At 50.9% G+C, this 24366-nt stretch overlaps 8 protein-coding genes across 8 annotated transcripts; 5 read left to right on the top strand and 3 right to left on the bottom strand.

Moving 5' to 3' along the window:
• Positions 1 to 93: 93 nt before the first annotated feature.
• On the top strand, positions 94 to 2065 carry ALT_1907 (glucose-6-phosphate dehydrogenase; the record flags this gene model as incomplete). The annotated part of the gene is made up of 9 exons (XM_033559734.2): positions 94 to 183; positions 241 to 261; positions 318 to 662; positions 728 to 925; positions 990 to 1074; positions 1131 to 1207; positions 1263 to 1470; positions 1527 to 1898; positions 1953 to 2065. The coding sequence occupies 9 exons, from the start codon at positions 94 to 96 to the stop codon at positions 2063 to 2065; spliced, it is 1509 nt and encodes a 502-aa protein (XP_033415625.2).
• A 1242-nt stretch (positions 2066 to 3307) lies between these two features.
• ALT_1906 (putative sucrose transporter) lies at positions 3308 to 5386 on the top strand (the record flags this gene model as incomplete). Its single annotated transcript, XM_089599230.1, has 6 exons — positions 3308 to 3388; positions 3555 to 3803; positions 3868 to 4052; positions 4107 to 4289; positions 4344 to 4459; positions 4509 to 5386. 6 exons carry the CDS (start codon positions 3308 to 3310, stop codon positions 5384 to 5386), a joined length of 1692 nt encoding a protein of 563 aa, XP_089456376.1.
• A 412-nt stretch (positions 5387 to 5798) lies between these two features.
• ALT_1905 (ThiJ/PfpI family protein) lies at positions 5799 to 6650 on the top strand (the record flags this gene model as incomplete). Its single annotated transcript, XM_033559736.1, has 3 exons — positions 5799 to 5873; positions 5938 to 6190; positions 6256 to 6650. The coding sequence occupies 3 exons, from the start codon at positions 5799 to 5801 to the stop codon at positions 6648 to 6650; spliced, it is 723 nt and encodes a 240-aa protein (XP_033415627.1).
• Positions 6651 to 7142: 492 nt separating this feature from the next.
• Positions 7143 to 10538, bottom strand: ALT_1904 (DUF1708 domain-containing protein; the record flags this gene model as incomplete). Its single annotated transcript, XM_033559737.2, has 6 exons — positions 7143 to 7216; positions 7270 to 9536; positions 9600 to 9828; positions 9889 to 9982; positions 10055 to 10212; positions 10349 to 10538. 6 exons carry the CDS (start codon positions 10536 to 10538, stop codon positions 7143 to 7145), a joined length of 3012 nt encoding a protein of 1003 aa, XP_033415628.2.
• A 3254-nt stretch (positions 10539 to 13792) lies between these two features.
• rlmA (SRF-type transcription factor RlmA) lies at positions 13793 to 15721 on the top strand (the record flags this gene model as incomplete). Its single annotated transcript, XM_033559738.1, has 3 exons — positions 13793 to 13848; positions 13922 to 14078; positions 14132 to 15721. The coding sequence occupies 3 exons, from the start codon at positions 13793 to 13795 to the stop codon at positions 15719 to 15721; spliced, it is 1803 nt and encodes a 600-aa protein (XP_033415629.1).
• Positions 15722 to 16305: 584 nt separating this feature from the next.
• Positions 16306 to 20380, bottom strand: ALT_1902 (putative transporter C3H1.06c; the record flags this gene model as incomplete). The annotated part of the gene is made up of 8 exons (XM_033559739.2): positions 16306 to 17429; positions 17480 to 17601; positions 17654 to 17964; positions 18018 to 18047; positions 18098 to 18381; positions 19378 to 20209; positions 20266 to 20284; positions 20340 to 20380. The coding sequence occupies 8 exons, from the start codon at positions 20378 to 20380 to the stop codon at positions 16306 to 16308; spliced, it is 2763 nt and encodes a 920-aa protein (XP_033415630.2).
• A 530-nt stretch (positions 20381 to 20910) lies between these two features.
• On the bottom strand, positions 20911 to 21934 carry ALT_1901 (putative short-chain dehydrogenase/reductase family protein; the record flags this gene model as incomplete). Its single annotated transcript, XM_033559741.1, has 2 exons — positions 20911 to 21034; positions 21087 to 21934. The coding sequence occupies 2 exons, from the start codon at positions 21932 to 21934 to the stop codon at positions 20911 to 20913; spliced, it is 972 nt and encodes a 323-aa protein (XP_033415632.1).
• A 1050-nt stretch (positions 21935 to 22984) lies between these two features.
• Positions 22985 to 24082, top strand: ALT_1900 (gamma-glutamylcyclotransferase; the record flags this gene model as incomplete). The annotated part of the gene is made up of 5 exons (XM_089599229.1): positions 22985 to 23076; positions 23135 to 23270; positions 23328 to 23332; positions 23385 to 23469; positions 23516 to 24082. The coding sequence occupies 5 exons, from the start codon at positions 22985 to 22987 to the stop codon at positions 24080 to 24082; spliced, it is 885 nt and encodes a 294-aa protein (XP_089456375.1).
• Positions 24083 to 24366: the final 284 nt, after the last annotated feature.

Below are 24366 nucleotides of genomic sequence, written 5' to 3'. Positions count from 1 at the left end.
CCCCCTGTGTCCATCAAGTCACACACCGAACCCTGATCGACCTAGATAATTATTTCTCGCCTCGAATAACATCAGTCCAAATCGGTTGCTAACATGGATTATGCGCTCAGCACACTCGAACTTAAAGATGACACCGTCATCGTAGTACTAGGTGCCTCGGGAGATCTTGCTAAGAAGAAGACTGTTCGTTGTCCCACGGATATCTACTCTAGACAGCTTTTTAAGCTAACATCTCAATAGTTCCCTGCTCTTTTCGGACTCGTACGTTCCACCTCTATTGACGAGGGTCTAAACTCCTATATTGACCGTATGCACAGTTCCGCAACAAGTTCCTTCCCAAGGATATCAAGATCGTCGGATATGCGCGGACAAAGATGGACCACGAAGAATTCCTGAAGCGCGTGCGATCATACATTAAGGTTCCCACCAAAGAAATCGAGGAGCAGCTGGACAGCTTCTGCAGTCTCTGCACCTACATCCCCGGTCAATATGACCAGGACGATTCTTTCATTAACCTGAGAAAGCACCTCGAGGAGGTTGAGAAGGGCCACAAGGAGCAAAACAGAGTCTTCTATATGGCGCTGCCTCCCAGCGTCTTCACCACTGTGTCAGAGCAACTCAAGAGGAACTGCTATCCCAAGAACGGCATTGCTCGGATCATCGTGAGTTTCCAAGTCAATCTGAAAAGGAGAGCAACAACTGATGCGCATGTTTTCGTCATATACAGGTTGAGAAGCCCTTCGGTAAAGATCTTCAGAGCTCGCGTGACCTCCAGAAAGCCCTTGACCCCAACTGGAAGGAAGAGGAGATCTTCCGGATTGACCACTATCTGGGTAAGGAGATGGTCAAGAACATCCTGATCATGCGCTTCGGCAACGAATTCTTCAACGCCACCTGGAACCGTCACCACATCGACAATGTACAGGTATGGGATGCTTGAGATACTCCGAATTGAGTGCAACTTGCTGACAGATTCGCTCCTGCCGCAGATCACATTTAAGGAGCCTTTTGGTACAGAGGGTCGTGGTGGTTATTTCGATGAATTCGGTATTATCCGTGATGTCATGCAAAACCGTATGCTTCTGCCATCTACTTGCGTGAATGAGCGGTGCTGATGTTCGTCTCTTCAGACTTGCTGCAGGTCCTGACATTGCTGGCCATGGAGCGTCCCATCTCCTTCTCCTCTGAAGATATCCGTGACGAGAAGGTAGGCCACTCAGCTATTTGACCAGAGAGCGACGAGCGAAACTAATTCATCCCAGGTTCGTGTCTTGCGTGCCATGGATCCCATCGAACCCAAGAACGTCATCATCGGCCAATATGGGAAGTCTCTGGATGGAAGCAAGCCCGCGTACAAGGAGGACGACACTGTCCCTAAGGATTCCCGGTGCCCGACATTCTGCGCTATGGTTGCATACATCAAGAACGAGAGGTGGGATGGTGTTCCCTTCATTCTGAAGGCTGGAAAGGGTAAGCATGGTTTACTTTTCAGACCGCTAGAGTCGCGATACTTACCTTTCACACAGCCCTGAATGAGCAGAAGACCGAAATCCGTATTCAATTCCGCGATGTCACATCTGGTATTTTCAAGGATATCCCTCGTAACGAGTTGGTTATCCGAGTGCAGCCCAACGAGTCGGTGTACATCAAGATGAACTCCAAGTTGCCTGGCTTGTCCATGCAGACCGTCATGACTGAGCTGGATCTCACCTATCGCCGCCGTTTCTCTGACTTGAAGATTCCCGAAGCCTACGAATCGCTCATCCTGGACGCTCTGAAGGGTGACCACTCTAACTTTGTGCGTGACGATGAACTCGACGCAAGCTGGAAGATTTTCACGCCTCTCCTGCACTACCTTGACGACAATAAGGAGATCATCCCCATGGAATACCCCTACGGTATGTGCCATAATGTACTCTGGTGATTGATATCATTACTAATCCTGTCGAAAGGCTCCCGAGGACCCGCTGTTCTTGATGACTTCACTGCTTCGTTCGGCTACAAGTTCAGTGATGCTGCTGGTTACCAGTGGCCCATGACCAGCACTACCCCCAACCGTTTGTAGAGGGATGGGATATTGCATGACTATGAAATAAGAAAAAGCATTAATGTACGAATTTCGTTGATTTCATGATGTCTGGGCCGTTATGGCAGGTTTTTCTTTAGTGCTTGATCAGCCGGATATGCTTTGATATGTTATTAGAAATGAAGAAGCTTATGAACAAGATCGGACCATGACGCCGGTATAACAGATGTGTGGGTATGTAACATGCAAGCCGTATCGCCTGATTGGAAGGATGTCGTCTTTATACTGATGAGCGTCAGGTGTATTCACTACGCTGCCTTAGGTACATATAACGGCCTCGAGGTCGCGCCTCGTTAGGCAGCCTACCATTCATCTTAGCCTTTATCAAGAATGAGGGTAATCATATAGCCAAAAGGATAGCCATTCTCGGCTTTGTGAGTAATGTAAGCTTAAGGTAAAATCTTCGAGTCAATCCCTATGTTTCAACACATCTTGTTGTCTTACCGGAAATTAGGGGGCGGTGCACATATCTGGGAAATTTGTAGATGGTCCCTAGACACATGCCTCGCCCAGGTAGCTGGGATTGTCAAGCCAACTCTAGATAAACTGGATCCTAAAGAACGGCCATCATCATTCTTTCTCTGGCTATTAATAACAACTACCTCATGGCTGGTGGGTCACAGGAAATTAAGAGTGCCAACCGATGCGGATTAGACCTAAACCGCAGTGCATGTACGGCCCGGGGGCCCGCATGCGTTGATTTGCACTTTTCTGGCAGTTGAGCGCTGCGCATCTTTGGCATTCGGCCTCACCTCAAATCCTTCAGGATCTTCTTCCTATTTCCCCTGATTTCTTTCCTTTCTTGATTTCCGCATCGAATCCTTCCTATCCTACTTTGATGTGATTCGTGGGAAAAATCGGCTTCTCGGCTTCCATTGACCAACATACAATTTCGTCGCATCCGGGACCCTACGAAGCTAGTAATCAACAATTCCAACTCCGGTCATTTTATCGATTTGGACAGTGCGAAGAGCATACTACACATTCGACCACAGATTAAGAATTGATTCGCTATTCGTGACGCTCCGCTCCTAGAAATTACCTACGTACGAGGATCGTTTCTTTATTTGCGATTGCGGGTTCATTGCGACCAGGTTGTTGCGACTCGGCTTGACCAACAGCACGAGACTACAAATATCACTCCTGTGCATGGCAAACTGAGGATACTGTTGGATTCATTTAAGTGGATGCAGGCATCGTAAGGATGCCACAGGCTGCAAGATGGGTGGGTTCTCCCTCCATCAAGGGAAAGTCGGAGTCGATGCGAATGGCACTGTTGACATTCAGCTTGTTGGGGTTACAGTATGTACTTTCGTTTACCACTGCCGATGTTTTTGATCTTGCTCAACAACCAGATTACTGATTATTTTCCTGTTGCAGATTTACATGGGGCATTGAAATGACCTGTAAGCCTTTCCTTCCACCGGAGCCACCGCTTCTTGCGATTTGACCCATTCCCGTCCTCGAGATAGATTGCACGCCGTACCTGCTCCAGCTGGGTCTTACAAAGTCACGGACTTCACTTGTGTGGATTGCTGGCCCCTTGTCTGGGTTGATCATTCAGCCTTTGATCGGTGTCATTGCGGATCGTTCACGCTCGAAATGGGGAAGGCGCAGGCCATTTATGGTCGTTGGCTCGGCTATTGTGGCATTGTGTTTGCTAGTGCTGGGATGGACGACAGAAATTGTCAGCCTATTTGTGAAAGATGCAGAGAAGGTGTGTCTATTCTATTTGGGCCGGGTTTTGGCATCTGTTGCGACTCAGTGCTCACTTCAATCAGTCAAAAAATGTCACCATAGCCCTTGCCGTCCTCAGTATCTATGCAGTCGACTTTGCGATTAATATCGGTGAGCATATTGACGCATTCATCTGGACTACGCTGACATCCTTCAGTCCAAGCTTGTTGTCGCAGCTTGATCGTCGACACATTGCCGATTCCATTGCAACAAGCTGGTTCAGCATGGGGTATGATCCTACCTCTGTCCACGAGGCCAAAAGCTAACAACGTTCAGCTACCAGAATGTCCGCAATTGGTCAGCTGATTAGTTATGTTATTGGTTCAATCGATACGGTCAGCCTCTTCGGTGCCATTATCGGTGATACGCAGTTTAAACAGATGACAGTCATTGCTGCACTCTCGCTGATTGGGGCTGTTTCCGTCACCTGTTATTCAGTGGAGGAGAGGATACTGATTACTGCCAGGTGACCATAATCGGAATCAGCTTGTCTATATTAGTACTAATTTTGATTATCCAGGGACTCCGATGGAAAAGCGGGAGCGGTCCAAGTCATTTCTCAGCTTTTCAAGACGACAATGGACCTTCCTCCTCGGATCCAGGCAATCTGTTGGGCGCAGTTTTGGGCGTGGATTGGTATAGCATCTTTCGAGAAGATTTAGAAGTTGTTGCTGACTCGCTTTAGGCTGGTTCCCCTTCCTTTTCTATAGTACTACGTGGGTCGGTGAGACCTACTTCCGGTACGAAGTCCCGAAAGACGCTCCTCAGTCAAGCGACTTTCTCGGCGAAATTGGACGGGTCGGCAGTCTGTCTCTGGTGGTTTTCTCTTCCATCACTTTCATCAGCTCTGTGCTTCTACCGTTCTGTGTGCAACCTCCGGACAGCAAACGGTCCAGATTCACACCGCGCCCACCACCTGGTATAGCTGCACTTCTTAAGAAGATCACTGCGGTACGACCAGACCTGCAGACATCATGGCTGATATCTCATGTGATGTTCGCTGCGACCATGATTTTTGCACCTCTGGCCCAGTCTCGCGCATTTGCAACATGCCTCGTCGCCCTATGTGGTATTCCGTGGGCGATCAGCAGCTGGGCTCCTTTTGCATTCATGGGAGTGGAAATCAACAAGCTGGCGATGGGACCTGCAGCTGCAGCGCGCTCTTCTGGCGTGACAATGATTACTTCTTCTACTATCCGTTCCGGCATTCATGACACGGACACGGAGATGGACGTCCTGCGACTCAATCACCATGATACGGATAGCGACAGTGATTCCGATGATGACGCAAATATTCCTTCCACTGGCGAACTGGCTGGTATCTACCTCGGCGTGTTGAATGTATACACTACGCTACCGCAATTTGTCGGCACATTCATCAGTTGGATCGTCTTCAGCCTCCTCGAACCCGGCAGTACGAAACGGGACGACTCTGCGCAGGACTCGCAATGGATACGCCGAGATAAAGAGGGTCCTAATGCTATATCCATCTGCCTGTTTGTGGGTGCCTTGTGTGCACTTGTAGCGGCCGAAGCTACTCGACGACTTCGTTATGCTCGCTGACAGCTCTGAGTGCTTAACTGAATCTCCATATATTCCCCTGACGATGTACGATCAGCGAGTCTCGTTTCCTGCTCAATTTCTTGTCTTGCATCGTTTGGCTCCCCTTATTCATATCCGTTGATACCCAGATCGTCGACTGTATATACATTCTGGATATATCCTTTCTTAGATCTGCCGGCGACCATCCGTGCCAATGATTGGTATATAGTGAACTAATGATAATACATAATCTTCAACATAAGCTTTCACCTGTCTCCAGACTAAGTAGCAATTGACTGACGTAGGAGATGACGATATACTGATATAGTCAAATCAAGCCAGTCAGTCAGTCAGCATACATCTCCCAAACAGACAGCATATCTATACACTCCGACCACAAACAGTATCATCCATCAATTGAGCAGCCTTGAAAATGCCCCACGTCCTCATAATCCTCACCTCGCAGGGCTTAATCCCCGCCACCCGCCAACAAACAGGCTGGCACCTGGTACGTTACGTCCACTTCCTCCCAAACATTCAACCACTCACAATGAAATAATCGGACCATCCAGTCCGAACTCGCGCACCCCTACTCCATCCTCGAACCCAAAGTCGCCCTCACCATGGCCTCCCCCCAAGGCGGCGAAGCACCCCTCGATCCAGCCTCAGCCTCTGCCTCGGCTAGACCAGAATCCGATACAACCGACATGACCGCTCTAGCGCGGCACTGGGAGGCCTGGACGCACACGTATAAGATTAGGGAGATGGTTGCCCGGGCGGGAGCGGGGGATTTCGATGCGGTCTTCTATGTTGGTGGGCGCGGGGGTATGTCTACGATCTACACCTGAGGTTACGTTGCATGATGTTGATGGTGCATGGTGATTGTGTAGCGATGTTTGACCTCGTAAGGGACGCGGCCTCGCTTGCCCTGATACAGAATGTCGCAGCGGCGGGGAAGCCCATCGCGGCGGTCAGCCATGGGCCTGCGGCGCTGCTGAATGCGACCGCGCCGTCGGGGGCACCTTTGCTTGCTGGAGCGCGGGTGACGGGGTTCTCGAGGGAGGAGGAGGACGCGGCGGGGATGGCGGCTGCTATGCCGTTTCAATTGGAGACAGAGCTGGAGCGGGTATCTGGGGGAGGATATGTCAAGGCGGACCGAGCTGGGACGGAGAAGGTGGTTGTATCTACGACGGCCGGGTTGCACTCGCCGCTGATTACAGGGCAGAATCCGGCCAGTGCGGCCGGCGTGGCTAGGGAGATTCTGAGGGTATTGGGGTGCGAATGATCTCGTTGGCCCGAGTATACCATAGTTCAGGGTCACATTGGGCCGAGTGTCAGAAGGAGTGCGTCAATAGACGAGAAGCAGAATTGTTTGGATTCACAAAGTCTGCCAAGGTATATGGAACAAGAACACGCAGAAAACATACAACAAGAGGGGAATCAAGTGAAATCACGAATTGAAGCGACAGGAGATAGAAAAATAGAATCACATCCGGTCATCGAAAGAAGATAGAGGAATCGACCAGAATATTACAACAATGTCGAATGCAAACTGGCGAGAAAACAAGCGGCATAATGGCGTGATTTTGTTGTCCTTTCGCTGTCAAAGATGAGACCTAGCCATGGAAGGAGTATCAAAAACATCGGGCGTATAAAGTCTACCGATCGAAGGCAGCCGGGCACTGGACCAGGCAATGAGGCAAAAGTAAAGCAACGAAGGACTTATGGAAGTGGAATGGTCTTGAATGGGAGAGGCCAAGCCGAAATTAGACGTCTTTTAGCTTGCGGCCTGCATATTTCCAGTCAATTCGGCCACTCTCGCCTTGATACGAGCAGCACGAGACTCGAAGCCTGGTCAGAGTCAGCATTGTTATTGCCAGTTCAAGGGAACCGGCTCCACTTACTCTCTTCTTCGCTCGTGTTACCTTCATCTTGGCTATATCGGTAGGAACCGGACTGCTCAAGCTTAGCGGCCCTTTCCGCGGCATTTTTGCGAATCTGTGCCCAGCGGTCATAGGATGAAGTGGCCGGGGCTGCCGTAGGGCTCGTTGCGCGTTCGGAAACTCCGGTCCTGTCGGGGGTTTCGTCAACAGCGGCAGCAGGCGCGGACTTGCCAGGGAATGTCTCAGAGATAGGAGAATCCTCAGGAGCGAATGCTGGCTGATCCACCAAAGGGCCCTGATCAAATCGAGAGAATTCGCGATCGGCCGCCGTTCGCTCATTGGTGTCTACGCGGGAAAGTGCATCATATTCAGCATCACGACGGGTCTTGGGGGGGCCATCATGCTGTTCGTCGGCAGTGACGGTCTGCGGCTCAGGGACTGGTTTCTCCACGTCTGCCGGTGGGCTTGCGACTTTCGCCGGAGCAGCGGAGGGAGCCGCCGCCGGAGCTGGAACGGGTTTCCTCAAAGTCGAGGCGCCATTGGGGCGAACTGTCTCCTGGGATTCCTTGGCCTTGCCTTCCAAAGCCGCACGAGCAGCAGCAACAGCGGACGGCTGAGCCCCAGTAGGTTTCATTGGCGGTTTCGACTCCACGTCCTTCTTCTTGGTCCCGAACATACTCTTGAAGCCCGTGTTACCGGGCTTCTTCTTCAGTCTGGCTCTCGAATCATCTGCCGTGTCAGTTGACTGCTTGGGCAAAGGTTCAGCAGCAGCACTGATACTGTCCTGTCTGGTGGTGGCACTTCCGTCCACACTGCCCCTTTGCTGATGCGCAACCGGTGTGGGAGAGCTTGGCACGCTGTCCTTGGGCACCGGAGGTGGCGCCTGGCGGGTTGACGAACTCAGTGCCGGAGAAGCTGGCGGCTCTGGCATCTTGTCGTTCACGGCCGCCCCATTTTCCTCGGCCAGTGTGCCTGTCCCGGCCCGGGTGTCCTTGAGGTAGGCGGCGCGATAGGCATTCTTGTCATAATTGCTGGCCCACTTCATCGCTTGCGAAGCCTCACTCATGATTCCCGGTTGCAAAGACATAATGGAGTTTGCCTTCGAGTACCGCGAGTCCTTCGGCACGCTAGCCTTCGATCTGTTAACAGCCTCCTCCTCCTGTTCCCGATGCTTCTTCTGCAAAGCCGCAGCAGCAGCCTGAATGCGAGCATGCTGATCAGGTGCAATGCTAGACTTACTGTGAGGAGCGAGATTGTTGGCGCGCTTATAAGACTCTTCAACGGCAGACACTTTCTTGGCCGACGACTTGCGCCGACCGATCTTTCCCTTGCGAGTTGAGAAGGTAAAAAACCTCTTTTTCTCGACAATGTACGCACCTGGTTCAGGCTCCGGCGCAGCGCCTTTAACCTGCTCCTCAAGAACTAACCACTTTGTGTCCTTGATGATCGTTTCGATCAATGCGCACCTACCAAATACGGCCTTCCGCGAAGCAGGCTCCTCTACTGCCAAACTGCTGATCCAGACCCACCAGAAAGAGTCGTCCAGATCCAGTGTGGTGATGCTGGCAAGCTCGGCGGGTTCGGCCGGAAGCTCTGAGTCCAAAGTACGCTTGTGAGACTGAGAGCTTTGACCTCGCACCGTAGCAATTGGAGGCAGGACCTTGTCGGGCGGAAGGAGCAAAGGAGCAACTTGAGGCTTGAAGCCGTTGCCGTCATTGAAGCCAGAGGACATGAAATCTGCCCAAGATGGAGTCGTAGGGCGACCAAAATCCCCCGCAACGGAATGAGGAGCGGACCGAAGACCGCCCGCAAACTCGTTCCTTGCTAACGAAGTCGCATCCGCATCGTTGTCCAAGTCGGCGGCGGAAAATCCCAGATCCTCAAACCGCGACCAGGACGCTTCTGGCACCGATGTCGTCGGGTCGGAGGTACTGGACTGATTCGTTGACGAGATGCATTTCAAGACACGCAAACACTCGTCGGTAAGGGCCTTGACGGGATCGTCAAAGCTGGCGAACTCCTGCAAATGCCGGTCACTGTCCCGGTATTCGAAGTTCTTCGCACGTCGCAACAGGGCGAACGGAGTCGGTGAGACGGTATCAACGATCATGACGACTTTTGTGGTCGAGACCTGCAGAAGGGTCGGCGTTTCAGGGGGGTACTCCGTTGCTTGGACCAGGGATTGGAGAGCGATGGGCAAGGTCGAGATACCGCTTATACCACGGGGAGAGTCGGGAGATATCGAGCGGAGATAGGCGAAGAACAAATGGCTCGTGGCATCAGCAGCGCTGAAACAAATGGTCAGTCCCTTCTATTTCAGTCCTGATAGATTCGATTGGAAGAAAACATACGCGGCCCAGTTTTTGTAGGCAGCTTCAAAGCCATTGCCCGTATCCGAATGCTCAAAGGCCCACCACCCAGCATACCTCGAGAGCTTCCGGCCTCCGAGACCGTTGGACTTGCCGTGCGCTGCAACGGCAGCTAGCAGGTCGAAAAAGTCAAAAATGATCTTGGTTCGAGCATCCGAGTCGACACTGATTGGTATGAACGTTGAGAACGCGTCGCGGGCGAGTTGAGAATCTGCGATCCGATCAGCCTTGTGCAACCTGCCGCCGGCCGTTATGTAGTGCAAGCCCATACCTTGTTCGCCAACTTTGAAGAGTTCATACGCGTCCCAGGTGACAACTCCTCCGGGGAGTCTGCTCCAGCACCATTTCAAGACACTGCAGAGGACCTATGATTGTCCATCGAACCGGTCAGCCATGTTATGCTCCGACATGTGGGCGATTTGTTGCTATGGGCTCACCGTCGGGTCAGTAAGTCGGAGCTCTTGCGACAATACATCTCCACTCCAAGGCGCGCCCTTCTCGACAGACTTATTAAAGTAGTTACGGATGAAATAACGTGCATCGGAGGACTCGGTGGTCGGGCGGAACGGTAATAGTAGAAACGGTGTTTGGAGAGCTGTCAAACGGGACAAAACGAAGCAAGGATCAGCGATCTGAAGAATGTGGATGTCTCAAGATTTGACAGTGGAGTGGGCGCCAGTAATTGACAATCCGATACTGGAAATCCATGATAGCAAAACAATCAGACATACCTCGAGCCTTCAATTCTTGAGTGCATCCACGGAGGAGCTCCTGAACTTCTTCAGGAGCGACTTCCGTTCGCTGCCACGCGTCGGTCCATGTGGGCTTTGCGGGACCCGTGTTTTCGACAACGGGGTTCTTGGTTGATTTCTTTGCAGCATTGGAGTCCTTGCTCCGAAAGACACGAGTGAAAAAGGGCATCTTTCTTCCACGGATGTCGGCTCCACTGGATAGAAAGCCGCTGCTATGTTGCTTGGCTAATCAGGAAAAATACTCAGGGGCGGAGTACAAAAGTCGCGTCCCGAAAATGCGGATCAAACCGATGGGTATAGATAGCAAACAGATCAAGGGATTGACAGACCAATTTCTGCGATTTTCGCAATGCACCGTGCGAAAATGCAAGGGTCAAACTGGCGGGATAGAGCAGGGGGGGGAAAAAAAGAAAAGAAAAGAAAAATAAGACTACAGAATAGACAGGAGATCACCAAGGAATCAGGCAGGGCCAGGCGGGAAGAAGGAAAGAAGAAACAGTTATAAGGCAGTCAATAATTGAGTCTAACGATTGCCAAAGCTGGATGCCACACAGCAGACGGACAGACAACTAGGCCGACGTCCAGGTGTCCAAGGGATCAACTGGCACAACTGCAGCCCTGAATGGGGCAGCACGTCTACCTAGCGTGTAGCGAATACTATGTGATGTATGTATGAAAGTGGATTGATTGGATCTGGTATAACGAGAGTGGACAACCACATGAAGATCGTGGGTGGGACAAGTGGAAAGAGTTAGACAAGACAGAAAGGAGAGACCATGGGGAATGAGGAAGCACACAGAAAAAGACCCCAAAACACAGAAAATGAGAAGAAAGGAGGAACGATGAAGGTAGAAAACTAGGAAGTGAAATAAAGAGTTGGTGATGATGAGGATCTGCCTTAGCTATACTGTGTTGCCCGTTTCAGGGGCTGAAATTCAATTACTTACGCCCAAAAAGGTGCCATGCCATGGTTCAGTGGCCCTGACTAGATAGGTACAGCGGGGAGACGATTCAGCTATAGTTGACGCCCATCGAGTAAACAACAATACGGCATCAAAAAGAATGAGCAATTGTCTTTACAAATGGAATTGGGCATATCTTTATTGATAAAGTCTGTCATAGTGTCCTGTGGACCGCTAAGAGCATTTTGTGTGAATATATCTATCTAGTCTACTCTGTACCTAGAAAGTCCAGACTTAATCCCCATAACTATAAAATCAACTATAAAACACACTACACCTAATTAGGAAAGGTCAGTACCATCCATTTTGAAGCTGTTACAAAGATCAAACTGGTTTTGCGCAGTTTAGCGTGACTCAAATACTTAAGTTTGGATTGCTAGAGGACTGAATTATTGGATGGATCTAAAGGTCCTTGGACATATACCTCTCAGGCTCCTAGCTTTTCTGCTTGTTGCTATTCATCATATATGGACAATGAGCGGTGAAGTCCCTGTCACAATAATCAAAGAAATACGGAGCACCGAGCTATCTTGCCTTGATAGAAATAATGTAGCATGCGTCTGATCCTTCTTCTATAAACTCCTAAAGTCATCAGAGTACAGTCAAGTATTACCTCTCCCCCATATTTGCCTATTACAGACAGGAAGCCGACATTTCGACCCGTCTTCACCGAGAGCATAAGCCATGAAGGACGGAGCCGATTGCTAGCTCAGGTTGTTGGTAGGATAACCTCTCTTTATCAACCCCCAGTTTCCGCAGCTCAAATTGTGACGAGCGACAAATCAGAAGGGTATAGGCGCATCTGGCAGCTATGCAATGCAAATTACGCCTGGTCTGGCTGTGATATGCCCAACCCTCGTCGTCCATGATCAAGGCCGGTTGATCGCAGCACGCATAAATAAGCATAACAGACTAGAATGGAACCAAACCTGTACGTCTGTACGCCTGCATGTCAAGTGACCAGCTTGCAGCTTAGTATGATCAATATCTGGATGGAGACTTGCAGGAAATTTGGGCACTGCTTGAGTTATTGATTTACAACTCTGACCCGACAGTTACGCATTGCAATTGTCGAACTCTTGGGAATAGCCCTGGACAGGTTGCGAGGAACTTCCAAGGATCTCATATTTATTCATCAGGAGATGATATCAAGATTTAGCGCACTGATAAACGATCCACAATCTGCACAATTGTCAATGGGATATTATTCTATCAGGGAAACACGTTCAAGGGTCCATGCTGTGGAATATATGTAGCTTCCATATACTGCTTCACAGCCCTAATCTGTTAACCACGGTAAGCAGACACAGTCGATCTATAATGGCCCATCAACCATAGCTAATGATTCATGAAAAGCATCAACGATGAGCCCAAAGAACCAATCAATATCGAATCAATGACGCTTGAGCACGGCACTGACCATATTTGATTATCGAAGCTTGGAGCTCTGGTCCGGATGTGGCTGTGCAGGTCCAGGCTCGTGTGGCTGCCAGCCTGACCAGGCCACCTACTCAATGATGCTGATGATATGAAAATACGTGCAATATCTACTGGGATGCTATCTCAGTGTGATTCAACGTCTTATATTGACTGTGCCAGTAGCGATTCACAAGAAAGCACGGTTTATAAGATATCGACTCGAACTGGCTAAAAATAGTCGGCGCCTAAGGGTCGGCAACGGCGGCTGTCTATAGCGAGCTATGGACGAATCATGTGCCAGCACCAGCCACACATATGGAGAACTCGGAACGATGCCATAAAAGTCACCATCCCACTTTTTTCCCTTCCATCAATTCTATTCTATCTTTAGAATCTTCTGCATCACCCGCGTGTCGCTGTCCATCGACTCTTGTCGTTCCATCCTATCTTCATCGAGCTTTCGCATCCATTCATCTTACCATTTTTATTCCTCCCCTGATTGACTTTTCTTCTCACTCGGTGGCCCGAGGAGTCTAGAGGCTTCTTATCCTTGTCGCCAAATTGTGTTGTGTGTTCTTCCCGACGGGTCAAACGCCCTGATTGTCGTCGCGCCCGCGGGTTTATCCCTCCCCTCCGTAAGGGCATCATCCATCATATTCCCTCTAGCGCTCTTTAACTCCCCTGATCCTTCCGTTCGTTATTTTTTTGCCATCTCATCCCATCTGATGTGGAGAAGGCCGTCTGCAAACGATAGTATTCTACGATCAGTAGGAATAAGAAAATAGGAGACCAAAAGCAGCTGGGAGAGACTGCAATCTAGCGCCCGCAGCACAGGCTTTTATCCTTACCCATCGCGCTCCGCTATCTATCTATCCCCCCTTCAAGCGGCGCTTCTTGAGTTTCAACTCGCGCCGCGCCATTTATTACGAACAAACTCATCTCCACATCGTCCTCTGGTTGTCCTGCTGTGTGTTTCAACAACCTCTGTAACTGTCTGACGCGTGGTCTTCCTTGTTTACTGCTTATCACATAAGCATCACCCATGGGTCGAAGAAAGATCGAGATCAAGGCGATCAAGGATGATCGCAACCGATCAGTGTAAGTCGTCCTGCATCCATCACCCAGTAGGGTCTTGAATGCGACACTGACTCACATTGTCAACTGCTTCTAGTACCTTTTTGAAACGAAAGGGCGGTCTTTTCAAGAAGGCGCATGAACTCGCGGTATTATGTTCGGTAGATGTCGCGGTCATCATTTTTGGTCACAACAAGAAGCTCTATGAATTCTCATCATGTGATATGCGAGAGACATTGGGTCGATATCAATACGTGCGTTCCATCCATTATCCGCATTATTTCAAGTACGTTGACATGAATATCAGTACGGCCCGCCGCACGAACATAAAGGCCCTGAGGACTTCAATGGGAAAAGGGACGATGATGATGACGAGGATGAAACCACTCCTGCTCCGGAAGAGATGCAACCTACAACCCAGAACCCACCTGCTGTCGTTCCCGCTCACATCCCTAGCCATCCCGGTTTTCAGCACGTCAATCACGCACCGTCTGCCTCCCCGCCCATTTCTAATGGAATACCCTTTGACCCGCGACATGGCACTCCGCAACCTCAAGGCGCTTCGAGGCCATCCTCAAGAAACCATCTTCGACGCGTGAGTTCGAATCTCGGCCCGCAGCAACATCATGGAACTCCACCGCCTCCTCCACAGAATGGGTTCGCATATATTCCCAATCCCTCGATGTATCATCCCAATGCAAACCCCAACATGGCCCAACAACCGCGGCCACCCCAATTCGCACACTATGGACCGCAACCGCCACTACCGCCGCACGCTATTCCTCCACATACCATGCCTCAACCAGTCCCGCCGCACCATCAACCCCCGCAGCATCTCTCCCAGCATCCACATCCGCTTGCTCAGCAGACACCTGCGATGGGACTCTCGCAAGCGCCTCATGCGTCAATGCCACAGGTCGCGCAGCCTTTCTTGCCCGAACAAGGGAGAAACTCGATGCCCCCGGCGTTTCCGACAGAACAGTCGCAACCACCTCGGCCGGTGTCCTTACCCGATGCTTCCTCGGCAGATCAGATGGTTGGTCCTTTGAAGGTGGAAACAAGTCCCTCTCCCCCGCACCAGCGATCGTTGTCCTCGAAATCGCGCAGTATCTTCACGCCGATCGATGATCGCGGCTCCGTTCTGGCCCGTCACTTCGGACTTGGCCCGCCTACATGCGAGTCTCCACGCACCGAGAGTACAGACGTCAAGGCAGAATCAAAACAGAATGACTTGAAAGAAATCAAGCCACCCGCTCAATCTGTTGCGCCCCCACCCCCACCTAGGACCGCAACCGACGCGACGCGGTCTCGGTCAGCTCCTGATATTAAGCCACCGCCACGGACGAATAGTGGTCAACTGCCCTCGAAGCGGCCACAGCTCAAGGTGCAGATACCAAGCGAGAATTCTGACCGGGGGAGCGCTACAGCAGATTCTTCGGCGTCCACCGGAAACAAGACCGTGACTCCTGCTAAGGCTAATCCCGATACCAATCACTCCGGCGTTGTTCTCCCTCCACCATCGCCATCTGCCGGTGCAATCCTGAGCGCAGGCGCCACAGGGCCCCCAAATCCCTTCGCTCGGCCACCGCCGCCGGGAACCGCAAGCCAGAACAGCAACGCGTACAACAGCAATAACAACATTGAGACGCCGATCTCTGCTCTACCCAGTCGATTCGTGTCTGATGCTCTTCTTCCATCGCCGTCGAGTTTCTTCCCGGAATGGGGGTTCGGCAGGTCCGGTCCCGATACGAACATGCTGCCTAGTCCTCTGACCTTTCCCACTCCAGCTGTTCAGACCGGTCCAGGGTTCACGCGCGAAGATGAACAGGAGAAGAAGCGCAAAAGTCCCGACAGCGGTCCTAGCATCGAGGGAACAGCGAAGAAATCTAAGACATGATTGCTCATTGGACTGGACTTGCAATTTGATTTGTCTTAAAATCGTGTTTCACCTAAGGCATTTTAGGGCGTTGGGGCTTCTTTTCTCTACTTTCTTGAATATTGCGATGGCTTCACGGGCTCATCGTTCATTTTTTGGCTGTCACCTCTCATTTGTCAGTTTGGATTTGTTGGTAGCTTATACCCCTTTCCTTTTTTTCTGGTGCTCTTGCTGTTGATACGGCTCCAGTGCGTTTTCTGGAAGAACTTGGGAATGTGATTCGTATTTGCTTGTACTAATTAGGTAAAAGAATTGTTTGAGCTGCGAGGCTCCTCTGTGAATCTCTTCAGTACGTAGCACTCGCCTCAGACTTTTACAGCTAGTAATCATAGCCGTCCTACTGAAAAGCAGAGAATGAGTATGTATGAAGGTACGCTTTAAGGGCGCCTGACTTTTGGAGAGTGTAATGCAAAAGCACTATGTACGCACCAATCATGCAACGCAAATCAAAGTATCCCACACACAATCCTAATTACCGACTATGTACATTAAATCTAAGTCTACACATGCGAGAAAGAAACAATGAAGAGAGCTATGGGGGCGGGTTATACCTCCGCCTTTGGCGACGGATCTGTCCGCTTGGCGGCCGCCTCTGCCTTCTGCTCTGCAAGGATCTCCTTCCGGGCGCGCTCCTGCTCCGCCAAACCGGTTTTCGTAAAGGTGTGCGCCTTGCTCAGCTCGACGGGCCGGATGAAGAGACTGATGACGAAGCCGAAGCCGCCGACAGCCGTGTAAAAGATCCACAGCCTGCTCAGGCTGTGCGTGAAGGCCTTGAGGACGACGATGCGGGCAGACTCGGGGAGAGTTTTGACGAGCGAGCTGGTGGAGCCGGCGAAGGAGCCGGCGATTGTGGCTGCCGTTTCGGGGCTTGTGACGGCCTCGATGGCGGGCAGTTGGCGCGCGAGGACGTTCTGGTAGACGACTGTGCCCAGGACGACGGCAATGGCGGAGGAGGCCTGGCGGAGAAAGGCGAAGGTTGCGGTGGCGGTTGCCATGTCGGAACGGTGGATGTTGGCCTGGAAGGCGACGAGGGGGGCCTGGAAGAGAGGGCCGACACCTACGCCAGCGATGATTTGGTACATGATGATGCGGGGCCAGGAGGCGTAGTATTTGAGGTCGATGAGAAGGCCGAAGCCAAGGGTCATGAGGCCCAGGCCGCCGACGATCAGCTCGCGGTAGCGGCCTGTCTTTTTGATGATGATGCCTGTGCCTGCGGAGACGACGGACAGGCTGAGAACCAGGGGTAGGACGTAGACGCCGCTGAGGATCGGGGAGGCCTGCAGCACGGTCTGGAAGTAGAGCGGGAGGTAGTAGGAGCCGGCGATGAAGACGAAGGCATGGCAGAAGCAGACGATGAGGACGAGACGGTTGTGCCAGTTTTTGAAAAGTCGCACAGGGATCAGAGGATACTTGGCGACTTTCCACTCGTTGAGCATCGCTAGGACCCAGACCACCACGCCGAAGATGATCAGACAGATGACTGTGGCCGAGGCCCAGGGGTAGTCGACGCCGCCAAACTCCAGCCCGAAGAGGAACATGAGCGTGCCTCCGATGATGAGGACAGTGCCGGACCAATCGATAGACCGGAGGCCTTCGAACAGCGGCGTGCCACCGGACTCGAGCTTGAGGAAGAAGACCAGGATTGCCAACGAGACGCCACCGACGGGTACTGAAGCAAATCAGCTTGGTTTCACCACAGGCAAACGAAGTAATACGTACAGTTCAGGTAGAAACACCACCTCCAGGTCACAGCAGTCGTAAAGGCGCCTCCGATAATGGGGCCTAGAGCACCCGCGATGGCCCACGTCATACCGAAAAGGCCATAGTACATCGGCCGTTCCCTTGAAGAGTCAGCACTGAGTAGTCGAAAGCAAAGAAAGAGGTTCAGCTTACCGGACGCTGAACAAATCAGTAACACAGATATTGGCCAAGACAATGATACCACCACCTCCTGCACCCTGGATCGCTCGTCCAATCAGCATCATGGTCATGCTGGTTGCAAGAGCGCAAATCAGACTGCCGACAAGGAACACAACGTTGGCCATAAGCAGTATCGGCTTACGGCCCCAGATGTCACTGATCTTGCCCCAGAGGGTGATGCAGGCCGCATTGGCGAGCAGATACGAGGAAGCCATCCATGAATAACCACTTTCCGAGGCGTGAAACTGGGCAGCCATGGTTGGAAGGGCCGTCGAGACGATCGTCTAGACAAGTCAGTCTCGTCTGTGAATAATCAATAAGAGTTAAAGGCTCGTACCATATCCAAAGCGGCCAGAAACAACACCAACTAGAAATCATCAGTACAGTGCTATGTCAATATCTATGGAGGAAGCATACACAGAGCGCAGGCATGATAATCAGAATCTTCTTCTTCCCCAACTTCTGCGCCTGAGAGTGCGTCCGGTCCAACGGCGCGCCATCTTTCTCAACATCTTTCCCGTCAGATTTCTCATGGGACGGATGATCTGAGTTGTTGACAGGCAGTTGATCATCCCCAATTGACGGAGGCGTCATAGTGGCGGACTTTTCCAAGCTGTCCTCCCCAGAGCGAGAAATTTTGTCCGACATGGTTAAACTGCTGTTGTTATCGTTCTCGTAGTCATGATCTTTCTCCCTGTCTACTGTCATGATCTGAGCAGAATAGAACGGGTAGAGAAAAAGAAATCTGACGATTATCTACTCCAGTCGCCTCGACTTGGCAGCGGGGAAGTAGCAAGAGAATACGAGTCAGTTGCAAAAAGTTTCGGGTAAAGCCGAGCTTAAAAAGAAAATACAGAAGAGAAGATTTAGTTGATGGTCAATCGACACAATGACGGACTGCCAATGGGTATAACTTCACTTGAAGACAAGTTCAGTGATTTAGATCAAGGTGAAGAAAGAAAAAACCAGAATCACTCGCAATCTTAAGTTCCTGGAGCCTCGAGCCTTGAACCCTTAAAAGAAGCCAACCGCTAGTGTAGAGAGGTAGACTGTCGGCGTTAACGACCTTATGCGACTCCGACTCCGACGCGAAGGCCGATAACATGCTAGGATATTTTCTCCTTCATGATGGTCATTGAGTCACACTCGCGTGTCCGAATACGATCTGTTTGATGATACAAACAGTGAGAGAATAATTGTTGGTGGAAAGAATGTGGATATCCATACTACATGGAATTTAGGATATTATTCACATGTCTGTTAACAATTGATGCTTTTCGCAATAGAACTAGGCAGAAGCCTTTAAAGCAGGTGAAGGTGTGATTTGAGAGAACAATTTAGAATATTTTATCCTCCGAGCTCTTTTCTTTTTATTTTTCTCAAGCGTCATATGCATTGTCTAATATCAAGCATTCCTTGGCACGGGAGTACAGCATCGGTGAGACAACCATTGAGGTTGTGACGAGCTGTGTTATGGCTTCAATGATTTATTCAGGGGTATAATGTATGTAGGGGGGAAAAAAGACGCATAAAAAGTACAAGAAGTCAAACACACTTTCAAAACACAGAATAATCATGTACACACAATGCACAATCCACCCATCCCTCTCTAGTCCTGTAACTGTAAGATCTCTACACGACATCGGGTCATCTGTCAGTCAATCAATCAGACCAGACTGCCTCGAAGAGCCACTTACCAGTCAAAAACTCCTCAAAGCTCAGTGTGATATACCCGTCCCGGTCCTCGTCATACCGCTTGAACACGTCCGTCATCCGTCTGAGACTGATACACGCCTGCACAAACAGATCGAAGCTCATCCCATCCTTGGCCAGCCCATGCCCGCCGTTTATTTGTTGTTTTTTGCTCTCAAACGTGGTAAAGAGCACCGTGACAAATGACTGGCTGAGCCTATACCCGAACGCAACCAGCGCTTTCTCAAACTCCTGCAGACTGATGCGCCCACTGCGATCCTCGTCAAACCGGTCAAAGAGCTCCCGCCACGCAGCGAGAAACCGCCATAGCGCTACGAACTCGTCGAACGAGATGGTCCCGCTGCTGTTCCTGTCGAACATGCGGATCATCATCTTGACGGTCTTGGGATGGAAAGAGGTATAGTCGCCGTTTACGAGGGCGGATCCGAGCTCCATCTCGGTCAAAGCGCCCGAGTGCGAGGCATTGGCCGCGCGGAAGAGTGGGAAGAGCTGCTGCGGGTCATCGTGCGGCGCGGACAGAGGAGGCGGATGGGGGGATTGAGGTGGACGCGACACTGGGGAAGGACGATTGCGTACGGGCTGCGAAGGAGGGGGCCCGAAGCCGTAGTTTTGGGGTGGAGGCGAGGGGTGGAGGGGATGCGGACGCGCATGGTTTGCGGGTGGCGGCCCAGTCGCAGGTAGGGGCTTGTTGATCTGAGCGTTCGTGGCGGGAACTCGCTGAGGGTGGCCGCCGGGCGGAGCATGAGACGATGTTCGAGGAGGTCGTTGAGCCTGCGGTTGTGAGGATACTTGCATCGAGCCGATCAACTGGGCGACCTGCTGGTAGTCAGTCGCGGGGGTGGGACATCTGTCTGACGGCAGTTTGTTCGTACTTGTTCCGGTTCAGCATGCCTGCCCTCCTCGGTCAGTCAGACACAGAGTCACCTCATCATTCACAATCACTTACGCTGGCAGCGCATCGGGGTTGTATGACTTGTTGTAAGCCATGGTAGCCTGGCGTAACAGAGGGCGGGAACAGTGAGGGACACGGAGGAGAGCGCTCCTATTAAAAAAGACGGGGAGAATTCAAGACATCCACGTCTTCATAGAGAAGATAAATGGGGAAGATGAAGTAGATAGATGGAAGGTGATTCAGGAGTTCGGAGTAAGTTCAGGTGCGACTTGGGCCATCTTTTAGCTCTTTCGTCGTACTCGTACAGCAAAAGCGAAAGCGGTGCCGTGGGGCAATCTTTGAGTCCGTTGATTGCCAAGATATAAGCAAATCAATAGATCTACGGGATTTTATCATTGGGATCCAGAAGATGACCTCTGAAAGTATGTTATCTAAATTCTTCCCGAGCTTCCAATGTAATTCTGTAGCAAATGACAAACCACCAAGCGTTGTTTTTCCTCTTTATACGGCAAGATGACGTTCAGCCCTACCAGTCCTGGTGACGGTAACAGCCCACCAGTTATATGTAACTTTTGCTGATATCAGGGTGGATCCTCTATTTGCAGGCCATATATTGACACCTCCATCACGATTTCTTGATCAATTCTTCAACCTCTGGAGCTGAATGCCTAAGAACTTGGAATATTTCCTCAAACGCTTTGGCTTGAAATTGTTTGCCCTCTTCCTTCGTGGTCAAAGCAGCCGATTCACTGTATATCTATTAGCATAGCACAAATGGACAAAGATTGGCCATATGCTTACTCCACATAACCATCATTGCTCCAGCACTTCCCATGTGACTCGACTCCTTGATAAGTTGCACAGACCAGAGACCGGCTCCCCTGTTCCGCCGTGCGAGCAAAGAGCTTATATACTAACCACATCATCCATCGCTCGTAGAATCGGTCGTACTGCCGTCCCAGAGAAGACGCACAGAACCCAGGACTGACAGTGTTGATGATCACTGGGACTGAACCATTCTCCTCACGCGCGTGTAGCGCCACCGTCTTGAGAACAAACTCCATCAGGAGCTTCGAGATCCGGTATTGCTGGGGCCCAGTAAAGCGCTGGGGGTCATTGAGATCTTCCAGCAGTGAGCCTTCAGCCCGGAGACCGTCCACTTTTACTCTGGTAAACAATTTGCTTGATACCACACTCAAGTGACTGGGTCTTCCAGGAGACGAGCTACTCCGGAGTTTAGGAAGAAGCAGAATCGCCAGCAACGAAGTGGACAGTGTGTTGACCTGCAACGTCTCCTCCCATCCATCAGGAGACGCTGTGTAACTTCGATTCCACAATCCCGCATTGAGCAATACAATGTCCAGCCGCTCGATCTCTGCGTTGACGCGAGCTGCGAAATTCTTCACGCTTTGAAAACTGCTCATGTCCAATTCCCAGACATGGATTACCCCTGGTCTGTTGGTGCGCAGCTCCAGGTCGGCTTTTGTCGCTTCTCCTCGCTCCAGGTTGCGACTGCCAATAACAAGGGAGTCCACACCGAGATTGAGCAGTTTGATGGCAGCCTCGAATCCGAGCCCAGAGGTTGCCCCAGTCAGGACCACCGTTTTGCCTGCAAAGGAAAATCCGGTCCGGCTTTCTGGAGACGACATTTGCAGAAGGCGAAAAGGCCAGCCTTAATGATGATAGCAATGGGAAGAAAATAAGGATATGTTGCTGATGTCGGCGTATCAGAATGATATATATTGCTCTGGGTTAGAAAAGCAACTTTGAGCTACATGACCTTATACAGCAGGTAAATTTGGCAAGCTGCTGACAACAAAGCGCTTCAGCGAGCAGATTTTGACCTATATTATCAGTTCAACGCTCAAACTTGTTATAGTAAGCAGGAAGGTAGAATATCAACCAAAATTTAACATAGAAAGAGCCACTTAATTATAATAACATTTTGAACTTACCTGGTATAAGAGATAGAGCAGTCTGTAACCTCATAAATCTGTGTACAAGACAGGAGAAGCCAATAATTAGTCCATTGCTTAGGCTTGCCGCGGCGTCTCGGCAGCCCACTTAGAAAGTTACGAGATAGACCGCGTTAGTCCGTCACTTCTTCCTGAGTACCTTGAGATAATATGGCTAGCAGGAAGAACCACTCCGGATTGAGGGATGTCGGCGACTTGAGGAATGATGTTGAATCAATGAACGATGTGGCGGGGAGCGGCTGGATCGGTTTCTGCCATGGATGTGATTTCCATTCAACTCGGGGCTGGCATACCACTAGCCATCTACACAAAAAGGGCCGCGGAGTGATGCAAAAGCGCTCCCTGGAAAGACCGGTAGTAGTGGCTCCCAGAGCAGTTCTATCTGGAGGTTTTCTGGTTGATTATCGACTCTGACAGACTGTAGAGCTTGAGGAGACAAACATTGCAAACACTGAGCGCGTCTTGTATTATCTGGCATTAAACTGTCGCCATTCTATCGACATCTTAGTCCAACATACCCTCTTTTTTCTTGGGAATACTTGATACGTTACTGAGATCATCTGAAAAAAAAATTGCCTTAAATACAGTTTAATCGCTCGCTAGATCTTCTGTGTCGTGCGTGATCGGAGGCAGGGGTCATCGGCTTGATACCATCCTTTTCCCGAGCTTCATCTATAGAAGTGTGTTGGACATGGTTCGAGCTGCTCTGGGGCTTCAGCAGATATGACCACTCCAGAAACGACTCAAAGTACGCCAGCTGGCCGAACATGGCGCAACTACTTTCCCGACGGTGACCTTTGGGTGTTTGGTTATGGGTAAGTCATGCTCCTGCCGGTTCAATCCAACTGCAATTAAGGCTGACTCGTCGTAAAGGAGTCTCATTTGGAAGCCACCACCACACTATGGTGTGTATCATCTGTCTAACCATACATTGGCCTCTGTCTCTAATGCTGGTACAGACCAGCGAGTTCCAGGCTATATCGATGGCTATGTCCGACGCTTCTGGCAGGTTTGTACTTCACCAGATGCACCCGTTCGTTCTCTAGTTGTCTCTGACATTCACTAGGCCAGGTACACAGTCCCAAAATGCATATATTGCCGAGATATAGCTGATCAACCGTAGTACCGACCATCGCGGCACCCCAGAAGCGCCAGGTCGGGTGGTAACAGTCATCGAACGGGGTTTCTGGGAAACCCTAGACGACCCGGTAAGCTTCCTCACGACTCATCTCACCTCAGCGTCTGACCGACCAGCACGGACATCTTGAATCCTCAACAGCTCGCGTCTGGGGCGCAGCATACCACATCCCCGCCTCCCATGCCGAGGAAGTCCACGACTACCTCGACGAACGGGAAATAGACGGCTACACCGTCCACTACACCCCCTTTCATCCCATATCTGCCGTCTCCGTATCCACCGTCTCCAGAGCCCCGGAGACGGGGACAGTGCCGGAGACGCAGTCGCCATCGCAGGCGCACGCCGCACCAATCACTTGCATGGTGTATATCGGGCAGCCTAGCAATCCGCAATTCCTGCGCGATCCGGCTCGCCGCGAGCCGCAGGATGTCGCGGAGGTGATTAGCCGCGGGCGTGGCCAGAGTGGGAAGAACACCGAGTATCTGTACCTGCTCGAGAAAGCGTTAGAGGGGCTAGGGCTCGGGAGTGCTGATATGCATGTCACTGACCTGGTGCGACGGGTCAAGACGATTGAGAGCACGGAGGAAGCGACAGCCGAACAAGCGGCTGCGGAGAGAGACGTGAAGGAATCCCTCGAAGCGTCGTGGGCCGAGGCGCATAGGGATCCCTCGCAGATTGAATAGTGTGCAGGCTTATGTACAGATGACGGCTATACATGATGATTAGACAGAATAGACGGTATACATTGGATATATACATGTACCCATACCCTACTGAAGGCTTGTTGGACCCTACACTCGACCACCTTCGGTTAGAATTTGGGCCCTTCTCCTGAATGAAATATCCTCGTCACCGAGAAGTAGAATTGCAAGTAGGCAAAGAAGAAGAAAGAGAAGGAACAAGATTCGGAAGCATAAAGAATTCAAATGCTATCATAACGCTCAGTATTACATATATATATCGAAAT

Source organism: Aspergillus lentulus (assembly GCF_001445615.1).
Source record: "Aspergillus lentulus DNA, contig: Alt04, strain: IFM 54703, whole genome shotgun sequence".
Lineage (NCBI taxonomy): Eukaryota > Fungi > Ascomycota > Eurotiomycetes > Eurotiales > Aspergillaceae > Aspergillus > Aspergillus lentulus.
This window is presented reverse-complemented; position numbering and strand designations above follow the sequence as displayed.